This window comes from Plutella xylostella, chromosome 2 (genome assembly GCF_932276165.1).
Source record: "Plutella xylostella chromosome 2, ilPluXylo3.1, whole genome shotgun sequence".
Lineage (NCBI taxonomy): Eukaryota > Metazoa > Arthropoda > Insecta > Lepidoptera > Plutellidae > Plutella > Plutella xylostella.
The window spans coordinates 303,599-321,686 of record NC_063982.1 but is presented as its reverse complement, the minus strand read 5'-3'; the positions used below and the strand labels follow the sequence as shown (position 1 = coordinate 321,686).

General features: G+C 38.8%; 2 protein-coding genes across 4 annotated transcripts; both read right to left on the bottom strand.

Moving 5' to 3' along the window:
* Window positions 1–555: 555 nt before the first annotated feature.
* Window positions 556–6,287, bottom strand: LOC105393777. The gene is made up of 7 exons (XM_048621951.1): window positions 5,625–6,287; window positions 4,949–5,049; window positions 4,201–4,686; window positions 2,935–3,831; window positions 2,423–2,722; window positions 1,953–1,999; window positions 556–1,556 (listed from the first exon to the last, which is right to left on the bottom strand). The coding sequence occupies exons 1-7, from the start codon at window positions 5,867–5,869 to the stop codon at window positions 1,359–1,361; spliced, it is 2,274 nt and encodes a 757-aa protein (XP_048477908.1). The 5' UTR covers window positions 5,870–6,287; the 3' UTR covers window positions 556–1,358.
* A 105-nt stretch (window positions 6,288–6,392) lies between these two features.
* LOC105393776 lies at window positions 6,393–16,033 on the bottom strand. Of its 3 annotated transcripts, XM_048633465.1 has the most exons (14): window positions 15,837–16,031; window positions 15,697–15,730; window positions 15,149–15,280; window positions 14,576–14,641; window positions 14,359–14,421; window positions 13,985–14,056; window positions 13,716–13,769; window positions 13,514–13,567; window positions 13,266–13,331; window positions 12,788–12,844; window positions 12,600–12,632; window positions 7,129–7,203; window positions 6,658–6,775; window positions 6,393–6,607 (listed from the first exon to the last, which is right to left on the bottom strand). In XM_048633465.1, exons 1-13 carry the CDS (start codon window positions 15,951–15,953, stop codon window positions 6,660–6,662), a joined length of 939 nt encoding a protein of 312 aa, XP_048489422.1. In that variant the 5' UTR covers window positions 15,954–16,031; the 3' UTR covers window positions 6,393–6,607; window positions 6,658–6,659. The 3 variants fall into 3 exon arrangements, with proteins under 3 accessions (XP_048489422.1, XP_048489425.1, XP_037969711.2); XM_048633468.1 differs by lacking the exon at window positions 6,393–6,607 and having other exon boundaries at window positions 6,613–6,775; window positions 15,715–15,730; window positions 15,837–16,033; XM_038113783.2 differs by lacking the exon at window positions 6,393–6,607 and having other exon boundaries at window positions 6,613–6,775; window positions 15,837–16,027.
* Between the last annotated feature and the right edge of the window lie 2,055 nt (window positions 16,034–18,088).

The window sequence follows — 18,088 nt, the reverse complement described above, 5'->3', positions numbered from 1 at the left end:
CCTGTCTATACAGGCCAGTCCTCATCCGATTTAATGGATTCATCCGACACAAAAATCATACTCGTATATTTTCGTATCCGTGGACATCTCCGTTATAGTGGAGTGTGGCCAATCGTATTCATCTCTTACAGTTTTTTCAATTATTTATCTGATAATCCTAAGAAATATTCGATGTTATTGTTAGGTACATATTCGCACTTTTCGCGAGGTCCCTTACAGTAGCTTGTATAAGAAAATCTTATAAAATATAGAAAAAAATAACAAAAAATATATCTATGTTAACATTTAGCATATAATGGCAACACTTTGGCAATTTGAGCAAAAAAATATATGAGTATAGTGCCACAAACTTATCTGTTCCGGTGAGAGCTCACGTAAACGTCTAATATTTCTTCATTCTTTAAGATGTTATGTTTTCCTGTAATGGTAATTTACCCTTGCTGTTTTAATAAACCTATCTAATCTATATAAATGTATAATTTATTAGTAAATAATGAGATATGGACCAATTTTGTTAACTGACACCGGAACAGATATGTTTGTGGCACTGTACACTGACTTAAATATGGCCAAAATGCGGAACTAATCTATCATATTATACTATCAGACATTAAGTTCTATAAGTATAAGTACTTCAGATCAGTACAGACAAAGTTGAAAACAGCGCCGCGGCTGTCGGACTTCAGTGATGGCGCAGACTTAACTACTAATACTATTTGAGAGAAGTACAAGAATCTGAGAATTATTCTCCCGATTCTGTTTATCAAGAATATAAATAATCACACGCGGAATATTTAATTATAAGACGTGTTTCAGGGCTTGTCATCATAACATTTGAATCTATCATAACAGATATATATCTAACATAACACGTAACCAGCAATGTACAGTCAACGAAAGAGATAAGAATACCGCACAGCGCAAACACTCCGAGCTTAAAAGCTAGAGATAAAAGATAGACGATCTGACGAATGGGTAATAATAGAGCTTGCGTAAGTATTCAAAACATATTCTGGAACACATATATTTTTCATCTGAAAAATTTAACCATCGTGGTGCACGTAAGGAGGGTATCAAATGAGCTAAGTATTCTGACTGGCTGATCCTTTCACCGACACGCTAAGAAGAAGAATCTAAATGATTACTCTGGGAGGCATACTCATCTCTTATGTTGACTGTCCATCTACCCCTCGTAAACTGTTCAGTCTTCAATTAAGCTAAAGTATAAACACAGAAGTCTCACACAAATATGGGCAACCAAAACGAACGCTTAATTTGCCCATTAATCTGTTCTGAAACTTTTATTCTTAACAGGAATTCACCCAAACCAGTTTGGACTCCTAGGACCTATGGACCCCCTAGGCCCGCGACTTCCCCCCAGCCCGCAGCAGGCGGCCCCGGCCGCGGCCCGCGCTGCCGTCGAACGCGGCTGCGTCCCGGAAAGACCCGGACAGGAACACGTCGTGTTTGCCCAACGTTGGCGGCGATGTTGGGCCAACGTCGCGGGTAGGTAGCTCGTCGAAGCTCGGGGTTTGTCGGTCGTAGTATTGCTGCATCTGTCGAGGACGAAGATAGGTCATAAGATGAAGAGAAGTTGCAAAAAGGGTTATACTAAACCGAAACATACATGTGCAGCATGGTATATCTAAGCCCAAAACTGAAATCAGAATTTCAAAATTTGCGAAAACCCATAGAAACTTTGTTGGTCACGTGACTTTTAACTATGGAGTTTTTTTTTTCGCGAATTTTGAAATTGTGTTTTCAGTTTTGGGCTTAGATATCATGCTACACATGAAGGTTTCGGGTTATTATACTATTTTTGCAACATCCTGTATAAAAGCTAAGGCAGAAACATCGATATTTTTTAGAATAACTACCTTAATATTGCTGGTTTAACCTTACGTTCTAGGAGAGATAATTGAATACAATGAGTAACCAAGGATGGTACTCACCGACGGTGGTCGATGCATGAGGAAGTCGCGAGGTGGGTCCGTCGATACTGCAAAAGAAAAAGAAATGCCTCTTTTTCATCTTTGAGAAAATGTGTAAGTACACTTGTTAGGTACTTTTAAATGTCTCTCAAAAACAGATGACTGTAGTAAGGGTGCGTTACCAGTAGACGAACCTTTTAAAGCGATGCGATGGTTACGGTCAAAATCTAGTAATATTATAATAGTAAAAGAGAATTAATGAAAATTCTGAATGTGAATGAGGACGCGACGTATTTTATTTGGTTAAAATTGGCATTGAAACACACGTGTTTCGATTCATTACGTCAGTCAAAAAAATGAAATTTGTATATCACGGCATAAATGTTAAACCTATTGTAAAGTATCAAAAAGCTCTATGATTTTGGGGGTTAGACTATCCAGCTGTACCTATTCCCCAGTTTCACCACCCATTCATGCCAAACCCAGCTCACCTCGATCACACAGTTCGATCTCGCTCGAATGCGCCGCCTGTCGCGCTCCCGTCATGAACTCCTCACTGTCCACCGACGTTGAGCTCACAGACTCGTGCAGCGGCGATAGTGCGTATTCTGAGGTTTTAGCGTACTCTGTGGTCAGCGCTTGTGCGTATTCCGAGGTCCTAGTGTATTCTGCGGTAGGCGCTTGTGCGTATTCCGAGGTCCGAGTGTAGTCTATGGTCGGTGGGTAGACAGCCTCTGTGCTGTGAGGGTAGGCTGGGTAATTTGGAGATGGTTTGTGAGGGAAGTCTGGAGCTGAAAAGAAAAGGGGCTTGTTAGTACCGAAATTAAATGCATAAAATGTAAAAAAATACAACATAGCTTTCAAAGTTATTAGGTACACAACACATGACTGTGATGTAAGATGTATAACCTGCATACATGGATAATAAAAACGTACAACGCTGTCATACGCTGTCTATTTTACTTTAATGTCTCGGTGACAAATAATATCGTTTTTAACTTACCAACATCCGCCACGCGATCATAGCAATCGTGCAGCCTCAGCCTGTCCAGATGTTGCTTCAACAGCTCTCTGTTCACCACTGGCTTAGAACCCGGGACTTTGACTGCCACCCCGTCCATCACCCCCGCAGCCCAGTCCTCAGCCTGGGACACCCTCCTACCCAATGCCACTTGAGGATTCACAGTCATCACTGATGCATTACTTTTAATGTCAGAAACGCCCGGGATTGAGTTTAAAGTTGTTTGGCTTTTGCTTGGTAAGTTGGAGTGCAGAGATGTTTTGCTGACAGATCTTGGTATTTGGCTTGGTTTGTTTACGGCTGGGTTCGGCTTGCTTGGTGGCCAAGGTGTGTCTTTAAACTTATTGATGGCTTGGTTGTCATTGAGACTGTTAATAGGTTGGTTATAGTTGCTAGTCCTCCGATCTTGTGTATAATTGTTGAATGTTTGGCCACTACTAGAGTTTTGGTAAGACATGTGGGCTGGGTCGTAAGTCGACTTTTCTGGACCCAGCTGTCGCGCTTGTTTGATCATTAGATCGCGAGCTTGGTTGTAAGTCATTGACTGCATCTGATAGTTCATAAATACATCGTATTCCCTGCTTGAAGGTATTTGAGCTTGGTTCTCCATGAACTGAGCTTGGTTATAAGTCACAGCAGCTTGGTTGTAAGTACTTTCGAAATCAGCTTTAACATTTTCCCCTTTTTTCGATAGCGGCTGATCATAATGGCTGTGACTCCTCAGGTCTTGGTGTGGCTGGGTCCTGGGCGCCGGTGGCGGGTGCATCATGAGGCCAGGCGGGGGGAAGGTCATCGAGGGGGGCAGGGGGAGGCCGGGGGGAAGGAAGGGGATGTCGAGGTAGGACAGCGGGTCCACGCCGTCAGTCACGTCTTGTGAATCTGTGAATGATTATTTATTTGTGTCTCAAGTACCTTCATATACAATAAAAGCAGTACGTTTTGTAAGACGAAGCGAAGCTTGAGGGCATGATATTATAAAGCACCAAACAGCGCCATCTCTGGGGTGGTTTAAAAACGAACTTGTGTTCTAAAGAGGGTGGCGCGTCGGTACTTTTCTTCTGCCCCTGCTAGGTATGATATAAAGTGTAAACATGGAAGCTTTCTAGATGGCGTTAGTATGTGGAAGAAGTTTTAACTGTCACTAAAGTTAGTATACCTACATCTCAGACCAACTATATTTGTTGTTCTTTAGACCTACAGTAGTACACTTGTAGCCTACACTTTCCGTAAGGGCATATAATAACTTACCACCACAAGGCTGCCCCAAGTCACTATCTTCATAATCCATGGCGCTATGTTCAGCATTGGTCCACACCTCACTCTCTGTCGGCCAACCTTTCATGTTCCCACCTTTACTAGCTTCATACTGCACCCACAAGCTCTGCACTATTGGGCCAAATATTGGGCAAGTCTCGGCCAGATCACCCGCCATTTCTGCTGAGTCCTTGTTGTCATGGGCTGATTCTTCCATGTCAAAGTGTCTTAGCTTGTTTAAGCTGATGCTAGCTTTGGATAAAGTTAGGCTTTCTGTGTGGCTCTCTTTTGTTTCGTGCAGTTTCTGCGTGAGGTTCAAATTAGGGTATTTGTTGGGTCCTGTGTGGTTGTTGTTGATGTTCACATCAGGTTGATCAGCTGATGTGACCTCGGGCCAAGGTGTGTCTGGTACCTGGTTTGCATTGTCATCTGTACTGCAGAGGTGTGGATCTATTTTCTTTTTATCTGCCGTGTCTTCACCTGTTGGTTGAAGTTCAATTATTTATTTTTTGCACTGTACAGTGTGTGGTAGCACAAGGATGTTAAATCCTGTAGCTTATTCCTAATGTGGAGTGGTTAAGTATGTAGACTCAGAATAATAACAAAGCTTTACAACATGTATTTTTCAGTATTATCTGTGTGTTTTTCATTATTCTCTGGTACTCTAGGACAACTCCAGGTGTCCAGGACAAAGCCCATGTATGTAGCACATGAGTGTTAAATCAAAAACTACTACAATTACCTGGGGCATTGGGCCCGGTCTCCAGGAACGCCTCATTGAGGGTGCTGGGGGCTTCGCTCACTGTGTAGGTCTGGTTCAGGGCCCGAGATCTGTCTCTGTAACTAAATATACAGGGTGTTGCAAATAGGGTATACTAAGCTGGGCAGCTAAGGGGGGCATTCGGAACTGCTACCTGTAATGTTTAAAGACTATAATTTTTGGAATTTAAATTTATGTTCAGCAGAAATAATAGATAGTGTAACTATGCATGAATTGTATAAGCTAGCTACAAAAGTCTGTAAGCTAATTTATATTGCAATTTTGGTAAGGTCTAATACTGACAAAGTTACTTAAGCTTCTGGAACAAAACTACCTCCTCCATTTATACTTTTTTATTGATTGTAAGATTTGTAAATACTACCTACTTTACAAAGAAAAGTATGATGTAGGTAATAGTACTTGATCTATGCTTGAACGAATGCATCAACTACAAGCGGCATTGGTGGAGTGTGCAGGAGTCAACCAAGGGATGATCAGTTAAATCCTGACCCTAGGAGTTTAGTAAAACCTAGTAAGGTTAAACTTTTTAAGCCAGAACTTTGAAGTGAGTTCTTACTTCTTTAACTTCTTGAGGATTTAAATATGAAGTAATACTTAAATAACTAGGTAGGTATATAAAGTTATGATAGCTCCTTACCCTTTACGAGGCTCCCCTTTCTCCTTTTTGGCATCCTTTTTGCGCGTATCCCCTTTGCGATTGAATACCCAATTTTTTTGCTTGCGGTAAAACTGGAGCTTGAAAATTGCAGTCAGCTCTGGTTCAGACATTTTGCTTTCACATTTACATAAAATTTCAAATAGACGAATGCTTTCAATGACAAAAAACAACAAATAAATTGTTTTCAAAGTTGCGGCATGTGGGACGGAGAAAAAGAAAAACATAAAATTAAAAACAAACGCAATGTCAATGTCACACAATCATGTTAGCACTTTAAAGCCGCATCAATGCGCTAAAAATATTTTTTTTTTATAAAATAGGCAAAATGGCTGGATAGAATTCTAAATAGATAGAATTCTGATTAGATTCTAAATCTAGAATTTCGTTGCCTATTTTAACTTAGCTAGTATCCAAATAATTATATTCTCTAGGAAGTAAATGCTTTTGCTTAGGTCTCGCCCACACTGATACACGTATTTTACCTGACGCCTTCTGCACTAGGTAGGTAGGTAGGTACCTACAGTGTATTTTTTATCTGTGCTAGGTAGGTACTATAAACAAGTAGCTGGGCGCACCACAACCAATTCATAGGAAACTTTCATAGTCATAGGCACCAACGTAGGTGGATAGGCATTCCTATTTGCATGTAGATAGAATGAGTCTAAAATGTAAGTACTTACCTACATATCTATACCGACTTAGGCAAATATGTAATGTAATAATCAATTAAGCAAATAAAACAACAACTGTCCATTAAATTTTCAAAGGTGGCTTTATTAGTTATTTTATAAGGGTTTTTAGTTATAATTAGGTACATCTTGTAATCAAATATACCTGCATAGCATACTGTGTACCTATATTATCCCTGCGATCGTCTCAGCAGGTACTTATTTTTACGGGATTTTCTGACAACTCATGAAAAAAGTAGATAGTAACTAAATCATAGATGGCGCTAGTAAAACCTTCATACAAGAGCATTTTTTAAAGGTTTTATAAGGTAAAACGTATAAGCCCTCATTGTTCCCCCGCGGCGGGGCCGGCTGGTCCATTCACCACTTCAGTCTGCATGGATTCCTCCTGCACGTCTCTAGTTTTACTGCTTTTCTTAGATTCTGTTGTCTTTTTCGTGACTGAAAAAGTAATAATAATAATGTAGTGTATTGTATAGTTTAGGGCAAACAAACCTGACCCACCTGAGAGTCACAAAGTTAATGCGACCACGAGGAGATAGGTTCTACAAATTTGAATAACCATGACTGACAGATTTACGAAGCAGTTTTGAAAAAAAAATGCTTTTTAATTAATTTATGTTTTTCTCCATTAGCAGCGCTATTTAGCCCAATTAAAGTTAAACTTAGCGTTAAGTTTAAATTGCGAGTAGGTATAATGACTATACTGGTACAGAAACAGGGATACATGACATGTACAGATGGCTGTAAAGATACCTGACCTCCTTTTCGTGTATGCGAAGGTAGAAACAAACCTTTTTTCTGAGTGCCCGCAGGTGATCCATTCTGTGAGCCATTGGAGCCCAGGCCGCCCAGCACACCACCTGGACCTATGATAAACATTCACTTTATACAAACTTAGCTAACTAATCCAGTATCTTTAGGTATTAGTAGAGGTAGTTAGAAGTTTGTCTATAACTATAATTATCCAGTCTTCGTCTCCGAGATTTATATTATTTTTAACCATGTAGTAGCTCTGCTGCTGCACACAAATATCGCACGTAGTTTTTAGCGCCCTCTAGTGTATAACTCCGAAACTAAAAGTTTCGTCACACCGGAGCGCCCCGCCCCGCGGCTCCCCCTGCCGGCAGCCCCATTCTGTTCTGTGCGCGCACGGCGCACGCACGTAGTCTGGAGGGACTAGACCGAATAATTTGAAATAAATCATATTTAAGTAATAGTGTGCTACCTTAATATAGTAGGCAGTTAAAAGTGTAAGTGAAGTTTTTTGTTAATAATGCCGAAACGCAAGAAAAATCATAAGGAATCAAGGGAAGAACGTTGGAGGCGGAAATTACAAAAATATGAAGGTAGATTGGAACACAGAATACGTAGCACAGTAACAGCGGTGGTGTATCCCACTGATGACGAAGATATTCAAGTTCAAGGTTAGTAATTTGAGGTTAACTTAGTGCACATGGCACAGAAAAATTTGTTTTTGTTTTTTTCTTTAGGTAGTATCTACCTAGCAATACTTTACCTCGGAATTATAATACCCAGCAAGGCTTTATTACGCCATTTATTGTAAGCTCCCGCATTGACACCCAGTTTCATTTGCATATTGCATTTGTTGGTTGATGGTTACTATGTAACCTTTATTATTCTTTTATTTATTAGTTGTATGATGGTTTCAGATATATTACCTGAATCATCGCAATACCCCGTAGACAATCCGGTGGAAAATCCAATCGAATCTCAATCAGTGGAAGGCTCACAAACAGAAATTCCGCCGTTACCGCCCCCGTCCTCCGGGGAACCTAAGAGTGGATCCCAACCAGTAGAAACCCAGATATTATAAAACGGGATCACAACGGAAATCAGACCGGAACAAAACAATAATAATGAGGATTTGTTTGATACTGAATTACTCAACATCTTGGGGGACTTTGAAGTAACATCAGAAGAATGGGGTGACGATCTTCAAGAAGGCGTAAGCAAGAGATTTCAACAAATCTTACAAGAAGGCCTTAAAAAAGAGGTGAAAGAGGAACTTAACAAGAAGTACTTGTTTCCAAAGAATACACCTTTTTGTAAGGCGCCAACTCTAAACCCGGAGATTAATACTATGCAGGCCATGACTGAATCCTTTAAGCAAAGAGACAAACACATGATGTCTAAGCAAAATCAACTCGGAAAAGCATTATCCGTGTTAGGAGGGGCACTAACTGCTGTTTTGAAAAAAAACCCAAACATTTCAGACGTGGTTCGTATTCTTAATGATTGCGGCAAACTTATCGCCGATTCACATTATATGGAGACATATACTCGCCGATCAATGGTTATACCATTGTTAGATAAATCACTTGTCGAACCGTTTAAAGAGAGGAAACGGGACCAATTTTTATTTGGTGATAATTTAATGGACATTGTAAAGACGTCCAATACTATGAAGAAGACAGGCACTATGATTCAATCACAAAATACCCCCACAACGAGTGGTTTAAACTTCCAAGGACCACCATTGCGGGGCCGTCAGCGCTATTACCAGTCTACTCCATACACAAGGTAATATTTACCTAAATGATGTAAATACTTCTATAATAATTATGTTTACGATATTCGTAGCACATACATTATATGTACAAATATTATCATTTCAGGACTGGGGTGCAGCGGGGCCAGCACATGAACAGTGGACGGCGCCGGGGACATCCTCTGCCAGCGCAATTACCGCAAACACGGCGCCCGCTGCAACCGCCGCCGCCGCCACTGCGGCGCCAACAGGCTCAAGCGATGACGACGCGTTACCGCTCGCAGAACGAACATGTGCGACGTTAAACCCCCACGAGCAGGTACATGCTGGACGCTTAAAGCATTTTGTTAATAAGTGGAAAACCATTACAAATGATGAATTTATTTTATCCACCATATCAGGCTATATCATTCCGCTTTTAGAGAAACCCAATCAACCATTAAACTACCGACCTTATAAGAAATTTACCAGCCAAGAATACATCGACCTAGACAGGGAAATATCCCATTTATTGAATATAGGAGCTATTGAAATATGTAACCCCGTAACTGATCAGTTTATCTCTGATATCTTTTTGATACCAAAAAGCGATGGAAGCCGCCGATTTATACTTAATCTTAAAAAATTTAATCAGTTTGTTCAAGTAAAGCACTTTAAAATGGAAGATATCAGAACGGCTATAAAACTAGTTAAAGAGGATGATTATATGTGTAATATCGATTTAAAAGAAGCATATTTATTACAACCAATACACGAAGACAGCCAAAAATATTTAAGATTTTATTACAATAATTTTCTGTTTCAATTTAAAGCATTACCTTTCGGATTATGTTCAGCTCCTTTCATATTTACTAAAATTCTTCAGCCAGTGTTTACATACTTGAGGTCACGTGGTTTAAGGTCGACTAGATTTCTTGACGACGCCTTGTGTATAGGGAGTTCAAAAGAGAGCTGTTTGTATAACACTAAACAAACAATAGCATGCCTGGAAAACCTTGGATTTATAATCAATTACAAAAAAAGTATATTAATTCCTCAGAAATCTTGTAGATATCTTGGCTTTATTATAAATTCAGAACAAATGACTTTAGAACTCCCTGAAGAAAAGCGACAAAAAATATATGGTTGTGTTTTAGATATGCTTAGCCAAAAAGTCATAAAAATTAGAGAATTAGCCCGATTTCTTGGATCTCTCACCGCAGCTTGCCCGGCATTAACCTATGGATGGTCTCATACAAAATCATTAGAAAGGGCTAAATATTTAGCTCTTCTAAAGAATGATGACTGTTATGAGAAAAACATGACACTTCCATCCTACATAAAAAGTGATTTAATATGGTGGAAAAATAATATTTTGACCGCAAAAAGATCTATAAAACCAAACAATTTTGTTTTAGAGATATTTACAGACTCTTCAACTACCGGTTGGGGTGCGGCATGCGGCGGTGAGAGAACTGGAGGTCAGTGGACACAGGTTGAGAGAGACAACCACATAAATTACCTAGAACTACTGGCGGTCTTTTTCGGCTTAAAATCTTTCGCAAAAAATTTTACTTGTTGTGATATATTGCTTCGTGTAGATAATACTACAGCTATCTCATATGTCAATAGAATGGGAGGAGTTCAGTTTGAACACCTCAATTCGGTTGCCAAAAATATTTGGGACTGGTGTGAGGAAAAGCATATCTTTATTTTTGCAAGCTACATTAAGTCATCATTAAACGTAGAAGCTGACTCGGAATCCAGAAGAATTAATCTAGACACAGAGTGGGAATTAAATACTATCGAATATCTTAGTATCGTGCGAAGATTTGGAAATCCCGAAATTGATCTTTTCGCATCTCGAGTTAACGCAAAATGTTCCAAGTATATATCTTGGAAAAGAGACCCATCTGCCTACGATATCGATGCTTTCACAGTTAACTGGAACCATTTTTTCTTCTACGCCTTTCCTCCTTTCTCTTTAATTTTAAAGGTGCTTAATAAGATAATAGCCGACAAAGCAACAGGTATAATAGTAGTTCCAAATTGGCCCTCTCAACCTTGGTATCCACTCTTCAGATCATTATGTATTGACGAAGTAATTATATTAAACCCGGATAAAAATCTCCTTTCATCATCATTCAGGTCGACACACCCGCTACATGCCCACCTTTCCTTGGCAGCGAGCATATTATGCGGGAAGCATTTATCAGACAAGGAGTACCGGAAACGGCGTTAGACGTCATGATCTCTTCTATAACATCAAGTACCAAAGCTCAATATACTTCTAGTTGGAAATTATGGTGGAAGTACTGTCACGAAAAAGCTTTTGATTTTTATAATGCTAATGTAAATAACATTCTTGATTTTTTATCTAACTGTTATCGTTTAGGATCATCTTATGGGACGCTAAATTCTCACCGTTCTGCTATAGCATTAATTAACACCAATAAGGTTTCTGAAGACGAAAGATTAAAAAGATTTTTTAGGGGTATATTTAAATTAAGACCTACATTTCCAAAATATAACGTTACTTGGAATCCTAACGTCGTGCTAGATTACCTAAGCGGATTGTGTAACGAAACAATTAACTTAGAACTTCTCACTAAAAAGACTGTAATGCTATTAGCATTAGCCTCAGGGCAAAGAATACAGACTTTGTCATTAGTAAAAACTCATAATATTAAGGTATATAGTGATAAGATAATAATAATAATTGATGATTTAGTTAAGACATCGGGGATTGGTCGTGCCCAGCCTGTTTTGAATTTGCCATTTTTTGTACAAAACCCTAACATATGCCCAGCAACCACCTTACAAGCTTATTTAAATAGGACCGCAGACCATAGAACTGGTAACAAAGTATTATTTACTTATAAGAAACCATTTAGACCAGTATCGACACAAACTATCGGCCGATGGCTAAAGGAGACGCTGTCGGCAAGCGGTATAGACACTACAATATTCAGTGCCCATAGCACTCGGCATGCAGCCACTTCATCTGCAGCTCGAGCAGGTGTTAGCTTTGATATAATTCGTAAATCAGCAGGCTGGACCGAACATTCTTCAATTTTTGCCAATTTTTATAATAGGCCTATTGTTGATTCTGATTCTAAGTTGTTGAGTAACAGTCAATTTGTTGAGCAATCATAAGTAAATAAAAATACATATTTTTCAATATTCATCAAGACTTTTTATTTTATTTAGCAACATTGTTAATATTTAAATACTCCAAACATCTACATGGTTAAAAATAATATAAATCTCGGAGACGAAGACTGGATAATTGAAAGATCAAACGAACTTACCTGAAGTGAAGTTCGATCACAATTATCCTGTCTTCGTCGAAGAGATTTAAGGTCCCTCCCTTCCCATTATATAGTTCCCTTTACAGTACAATGTTGCTGGATCCTCTAAAAAGAATGAGGCTGCCGGCAGGGGGAGCCGCGGGGCGGGGCGCTCCGGTGTGACGAAACTTTTAGTTTCGGAGTTATACACTAGAGGGCGCTAAAAACTACGTGCGATATTTGTGTGCAGCAGCAGAGCTACTACATGGTTAAAAATAATATAAATCTCTTCGACGAAGACAGGATAATTGTGATCGAACTTCACTTCAGGTAAGTTCGTTTGATCTTTCAATTATACAATTTATACATAATAAGTACCTACGTAACCACAGATAATACCTAACTACTGGATCAAAAGATAAATTTTACCCGATTTATAATACATCAGGCATTGGTATATTTGCGAAACTTTTTATGACCTTACCTTTATTTAGGTCTAATATCGATTTTTCTTCAGCTGTAACAAAAAAGTCAGTGTTATAACAAAACAACGTACTCAGACTAAGTAGGTTTACATAACTATGTTGTGGCTAAGCTATGTTGCTATTATTTCAATATGTAAGCACTAGATCCATACTTATAAATAACAGAGTACTTATATGTAGAACTCACTTGTAGTTTTATGTGTTTCATCGTGGCTAGTTCCGTGTTCCTCTTTCCTTTGGCTACCTGCAAAAAACCGTGAAATAATAAAATATTCTTCCCCATAAATACCTACATATAACTAAAAATACTAATGGGATTCGACTGAAAATTTAAAGGAAATCTGCAGACTGCTTAGCAGTACCTAACTCAGAGTGACTCATGTTATCAGCGTATCAAGTGCTGCCCGCTGGTTATAAGTAATACTGAAAGACCCGGGTTCGAGTCCTAATCTGGACAGATATTTGTTTACAGACTCTTCTTTAGGCGTTCTGCGTAACTATATGTATATAGGTGCAGTCTTAGTATAGAAACCTACCAAATAGTTTTGTCTCTCTTGGAGATCTAACGTCAGATTTCTTTGACAGATTGTACCTAAACGACTCTGAGGAAGAGTAGGTAGCTAGTAGAGTACGGAAAGAGTAGCAGGCTAAACTTAAGTACTCACTTTCTGAATTAGCGGTTCGGTCATGGCTGCTAGTCACATTTCGCGACTCGGAATCTTGAACAGTATCTGCGAAATTTATTGATATATAATTTATTAAGAGATCTTACTTTAACCTTCCTACGGATATAAGTACATACCTTTTATAAATATAAAATACTTCGGTGGTGGGGAGTTAGTGACTGTATCAATCTTCCTAACTTCACATAATAATTATGTAAGTACTTACTGACAATATCACGATCACTAACCTTCTCTCGTTGTTTTGCTTGATTTTAATCCATGTAATCCGAGGCTGAATGTATCTATAATTACAGAAAATAAATAAATTAGCAGTAAATATCTATAGGTACATCCATGTTGATGTCATCATCAGAAGCATTTCTTCTAATATATTTTTTATTATTATTAGCGGTACAGCTTACTGTCTGTCTGTAGGACTTGAAGTCTTACCAGTTTCTTCCTCTGATTCCCTCCTGTGTGTAGCCGCATACGTCGAGTTTGATGCTGAAACAAGTCTCTTTGATATATTTCAATAATGAAATTGTAACCAAGGTAATGAAATCCAAAGCAAGGAAGTATTGCTCACATAGTTAGGCACCGTATCTTAGCTCAGTGTTGCTCAGTAGCCACCTAGTTGTATTATATATATACTTAGGTACCTACTTAATATTATCTCCCAGCCAGTAACTGTTGTTAATTGTAAATATTGCATTTCTCACCTTCGGACGAACCATCTTGAGTATTCGTTGCATCCTCACTGTGTGATACTTTGGTCGTATCGTCTTCACTCTCTGTTGATACAAATTTATTTTGGTATGGTGTATTTCAAAAGGCATAAAATATGCAAGTATATGCTACTGGTGAACTTCGCCAATGTATCTAACTTTATGTATTACTACCAAATTTTTTATTTACCTATCTACCTAATTTATATAGTAGACATTAATAGAAAAATGTAAGCGATGGAAGATACTAAGCTCTTTTCCCAAGTATACGTGGTCACATGGCACCACACGTGCCTAAAATGAGTCTGAAACTTACACCCTCCTCCGGGGGAGGAAAAAACGTTATGCATATTATGAAAATCACTTACGTCTTTTGTGTACTCGGGACACAGTTAATCCTTTATCCAAAGTTAAACCTACTTTCACGTCACCTGAAAGCAAAAATAAAGTTAAAGTTAGTTGAGTTATAAAAAGTTAAAGCTGGCGATGGCGGTCCAATGAAGCGGACCGGCGATACATTTTAGAGATTAGCTTACTACAGCATTGTTTTTTATATTTTAGATAAAGGTAGTTAAAGCTACTCACTAGTCTCATGAGTTTGATTTTTTTTTTTAACGTTGGTGAAGTCCGAATGAGATGTTTCCTTAAATGCTGAAAAAATAACATCAATGGGTCAATCAAGAATAATAATACTTAGGTATACATGCGTATCACTTTATTAAAACAACTATAAACTATCTAGTTTTAAAAATATCAGGTGTCAGGGTCAGGTTTCTTTGCCCCGAACTGTACAATACAAAAATTACGCTTGCACCACCATGGTGCCACCACTGAAGGCGCGGCTGTGTTCAACGTAGGATTATTTACCTACTCATTGGGTGCTATTTGCACTCGTAGAACAAAATGTCACATAGTAAGGCTACATTAGTTCCCGATTTTGCCGTGGACTAACTGTAATAACAAACTAACTTCACCCTAATTGCATTGTAGTTACTCATTCAAAAACGACCTATCACGTGAGTACAAAATTAAATGTATAGCGAAAAACGGCTGACATGCGAGTCACCTCTGACTACCCCTTCGGGGATTACAGTCGTGAGCATAATACCTAATAATATGATGATGATGAAACTTGAGGCGTGGCACTATGGTACTTACAGCCGTCACCGTAGCCAACCGCCGAGGCGTCCTCGTGGGTTACCGTGTCGTCTGACTGTCGCAGACTCTTCTTATCCGTGTGCTGGTGCTGCTGCGAGCCGCCGCCGCCGCCCAGGAGGCCGCCCAAGCCAGCTGTGTGCAGAGGACAGGATGAGGGGAAATGGCGGTAAAGTAATATTATATATACTTATCGGATAATAGTTACTTAAGTACTTGTAAAATTTGACATCAATTAAAAATTTAATTTGTGAGGGTCACAGTACATTACATAGCTACCTGAGAGGGTTCATGTACATACTAAGGTTCTACTCGTGAGATTCACGTACGGAACTTTGCCCCCTCTCAGAATAGAATAGAGGGGTCATCTCTCTTTGCCCCATGCAATACTAATGGTTTTTTTTTAAAACCACCTATGAAATACGACTATGCGATAACTTTTATAAAATCTTTACTTAAATAACTAATACCTAGATATTTAATAGTACCTACTTACCTATAATATATTTAGTAATTGACATTTAAGTGTAAAAAAATAGTGAAATACTTACGATTGGGCTCGGGTTTACCTTGAGTTAAGCTGACCTGCGGATCAGATCATAATTACTGTTAAAAAATCATTTATTATTAATAATACATACATGTAAGGTACTTCACTTAATAATTAAATAATATTTATGTAAGTACTTACATTTAAAAGCGCCACCAAGACACCCACAAAAAGAAAATTCATTTTTACGTTAATTGCGTTCACCTCAGCTGCCAGATTAAAGTCAATTGCATACCTACTCGACCAAATATTTATCATTAAAATATAAATCAAATATTACGCCAAATTATAACATTATAAATCGGCAACCATTTTACAAAGACCCGGGTACCTACTGTCTTCTCGGTAGTCTTTCGCCCGCTAGCTTTGCCTTCCTCCCCACTATGTGAAGGATATTAAAGATATAGGTAAGTCCCTTTTGGTTCTCCATAGCGAGTTACCAGTTTAGCTAAAAAAGTTCTATACATCCTAGATAAACCTAATTATGAGCATTTGCGTGTTTATTATGAATCCTCGTATCAAAATGCACCTAGATTGATATTGACATCTATCACTCTCAAGCGAAAGATAACTATTCTCTACTCTCAGAGTTTGCGCCCGCCCCGAGTCGGTGTGGTATGCCGAGTGTTCACAGTTAGATATGTTTGCGCTATCTCTACGCATTTTGTAGCGTTCCACGCGCCTAGTACCGAGTGAGTTTGCCTACTGGGAGCATGCTACCTACATCCCTGTCTAGTTAATTCAACAATTACTAAGTTGTAGTTGGTAGGTATATTATTATAGCATTTGCGTTTTACTATATTAATTAATTGATCTGCAAACTGGGGGTCTCAAGTAGAGACACTTGTGTAAATACAATTTGAGACATTCACATAAGTCGACAATGCCGTAACGACCTTAATGCTAATTTGATTGACGTAATCCTGCTTCAATTGTGATGATACGAGTATTGGTAGCAACTTTGAAGGCACAAAATTATATTTATCGACTCTATGAGTGTTTTCGTAAAGCTCATTTTCCAATAGAAAAATTGGCAATATATACCTTCAGAATCGCTACCTTACATAGGTAAGTTTACAGGATGGAATTTTATCAGTGCTATTCTCCGCAGGAAAACTTTATATTTTTCGGCTTATTAAATTCATACTGAACACATCAAAAGTATCAAATGTCACTGTTGTAAAGTTCTGAGATGAGTCTGTTTATGATATACGCTAGAAAAGCAATGAAAAGTTCCAGGAACATGGCTATGCTTAGTTAGTTAGTTAGGTTACTATCTCCTTATTACTTGATCAGGGTGTCCACTATCTGGAAAGTCAGGGAAAGTCAGGGAAAAGTCAGGGAAGCTCTAGGTGGTCATGGAAAGTCAGTGAAATTGATGGGCCACCTGGAAAGTCAGGGAAAAATGACCCTTTTCTAGCATAATTTTGGTACTTTTCTTTACTAGTAATACTTCTTTTTTACGTGAAATAAGTAAGTCATAAAATAAAATCTCTTTTTGACTGATCCTTACTAATTAAGTTTTTTTAATTAACTTTCCCTTATTCATAAAAACGTTACTGGACGCTTTAGCTATTGAACTGTTTTACCTCAGCGAGACCACATACGCTGCCTCCGCGCAGCATCTATTAATATATAACTTATTTTTTTACTAATTTAGCAGAGCAAAACGAATTTCATTCTATTTTGTACTGCATGTTTAATCAAATTTCATAAAAAAATACTTACACAACTAACAACTTTGTCAGGCAAAGGAGTGCCATACAACAAAAAATTGGTTCTGTTTCAATATCTACTTCGATGGTAGTCAGTAAAATTTTAGTCAGACTTAAACTAGGCAGACTAGTCACTAGCCTGCTATGGAGAGAGCTATGCTTGGGGTTTCTCTGATGGATCGTATCAGAAATGAGGTTATCCGTCAGAGGACTAAGGTTACCGACATAGCTGTCAAAATATGCAAGCTGAAGTGGCAGTGGGCTGGTCATATCTGCCGAAGAACCGATAACCGTTGGAGTAGACGAGTTCTCGAATGGAGACCACGAACAGGCAAACGCAGCGTGGGACGCCCTCCTGCCCGCTGGACTGACGACCTTAGGCGGGTGGCGGGTAGTGGTTGGATGAGGAAGGCCGAGGACCGAGTGTTTTGGCGCTCCTTGGGAGAGGCCTATGTCCAGCAGTCGATGATTATTGGCTGATGATGATGATGAAACTAGGCAGTATAGCAACTTGCTGCAAGCTGCAAGGCGGATGCGTTTTTTTTAGGTTTTTTTTTTAGAAAGTTGTTCAGAATCGCCTTCTAAGGCTTAAGAGGGAACCTTGAGAAATAGGTAATGAGGAAAACATTTGCTATCGTTTGTGCACTCATGCCCCGGGGCTCGGGTTCTATAGAGATA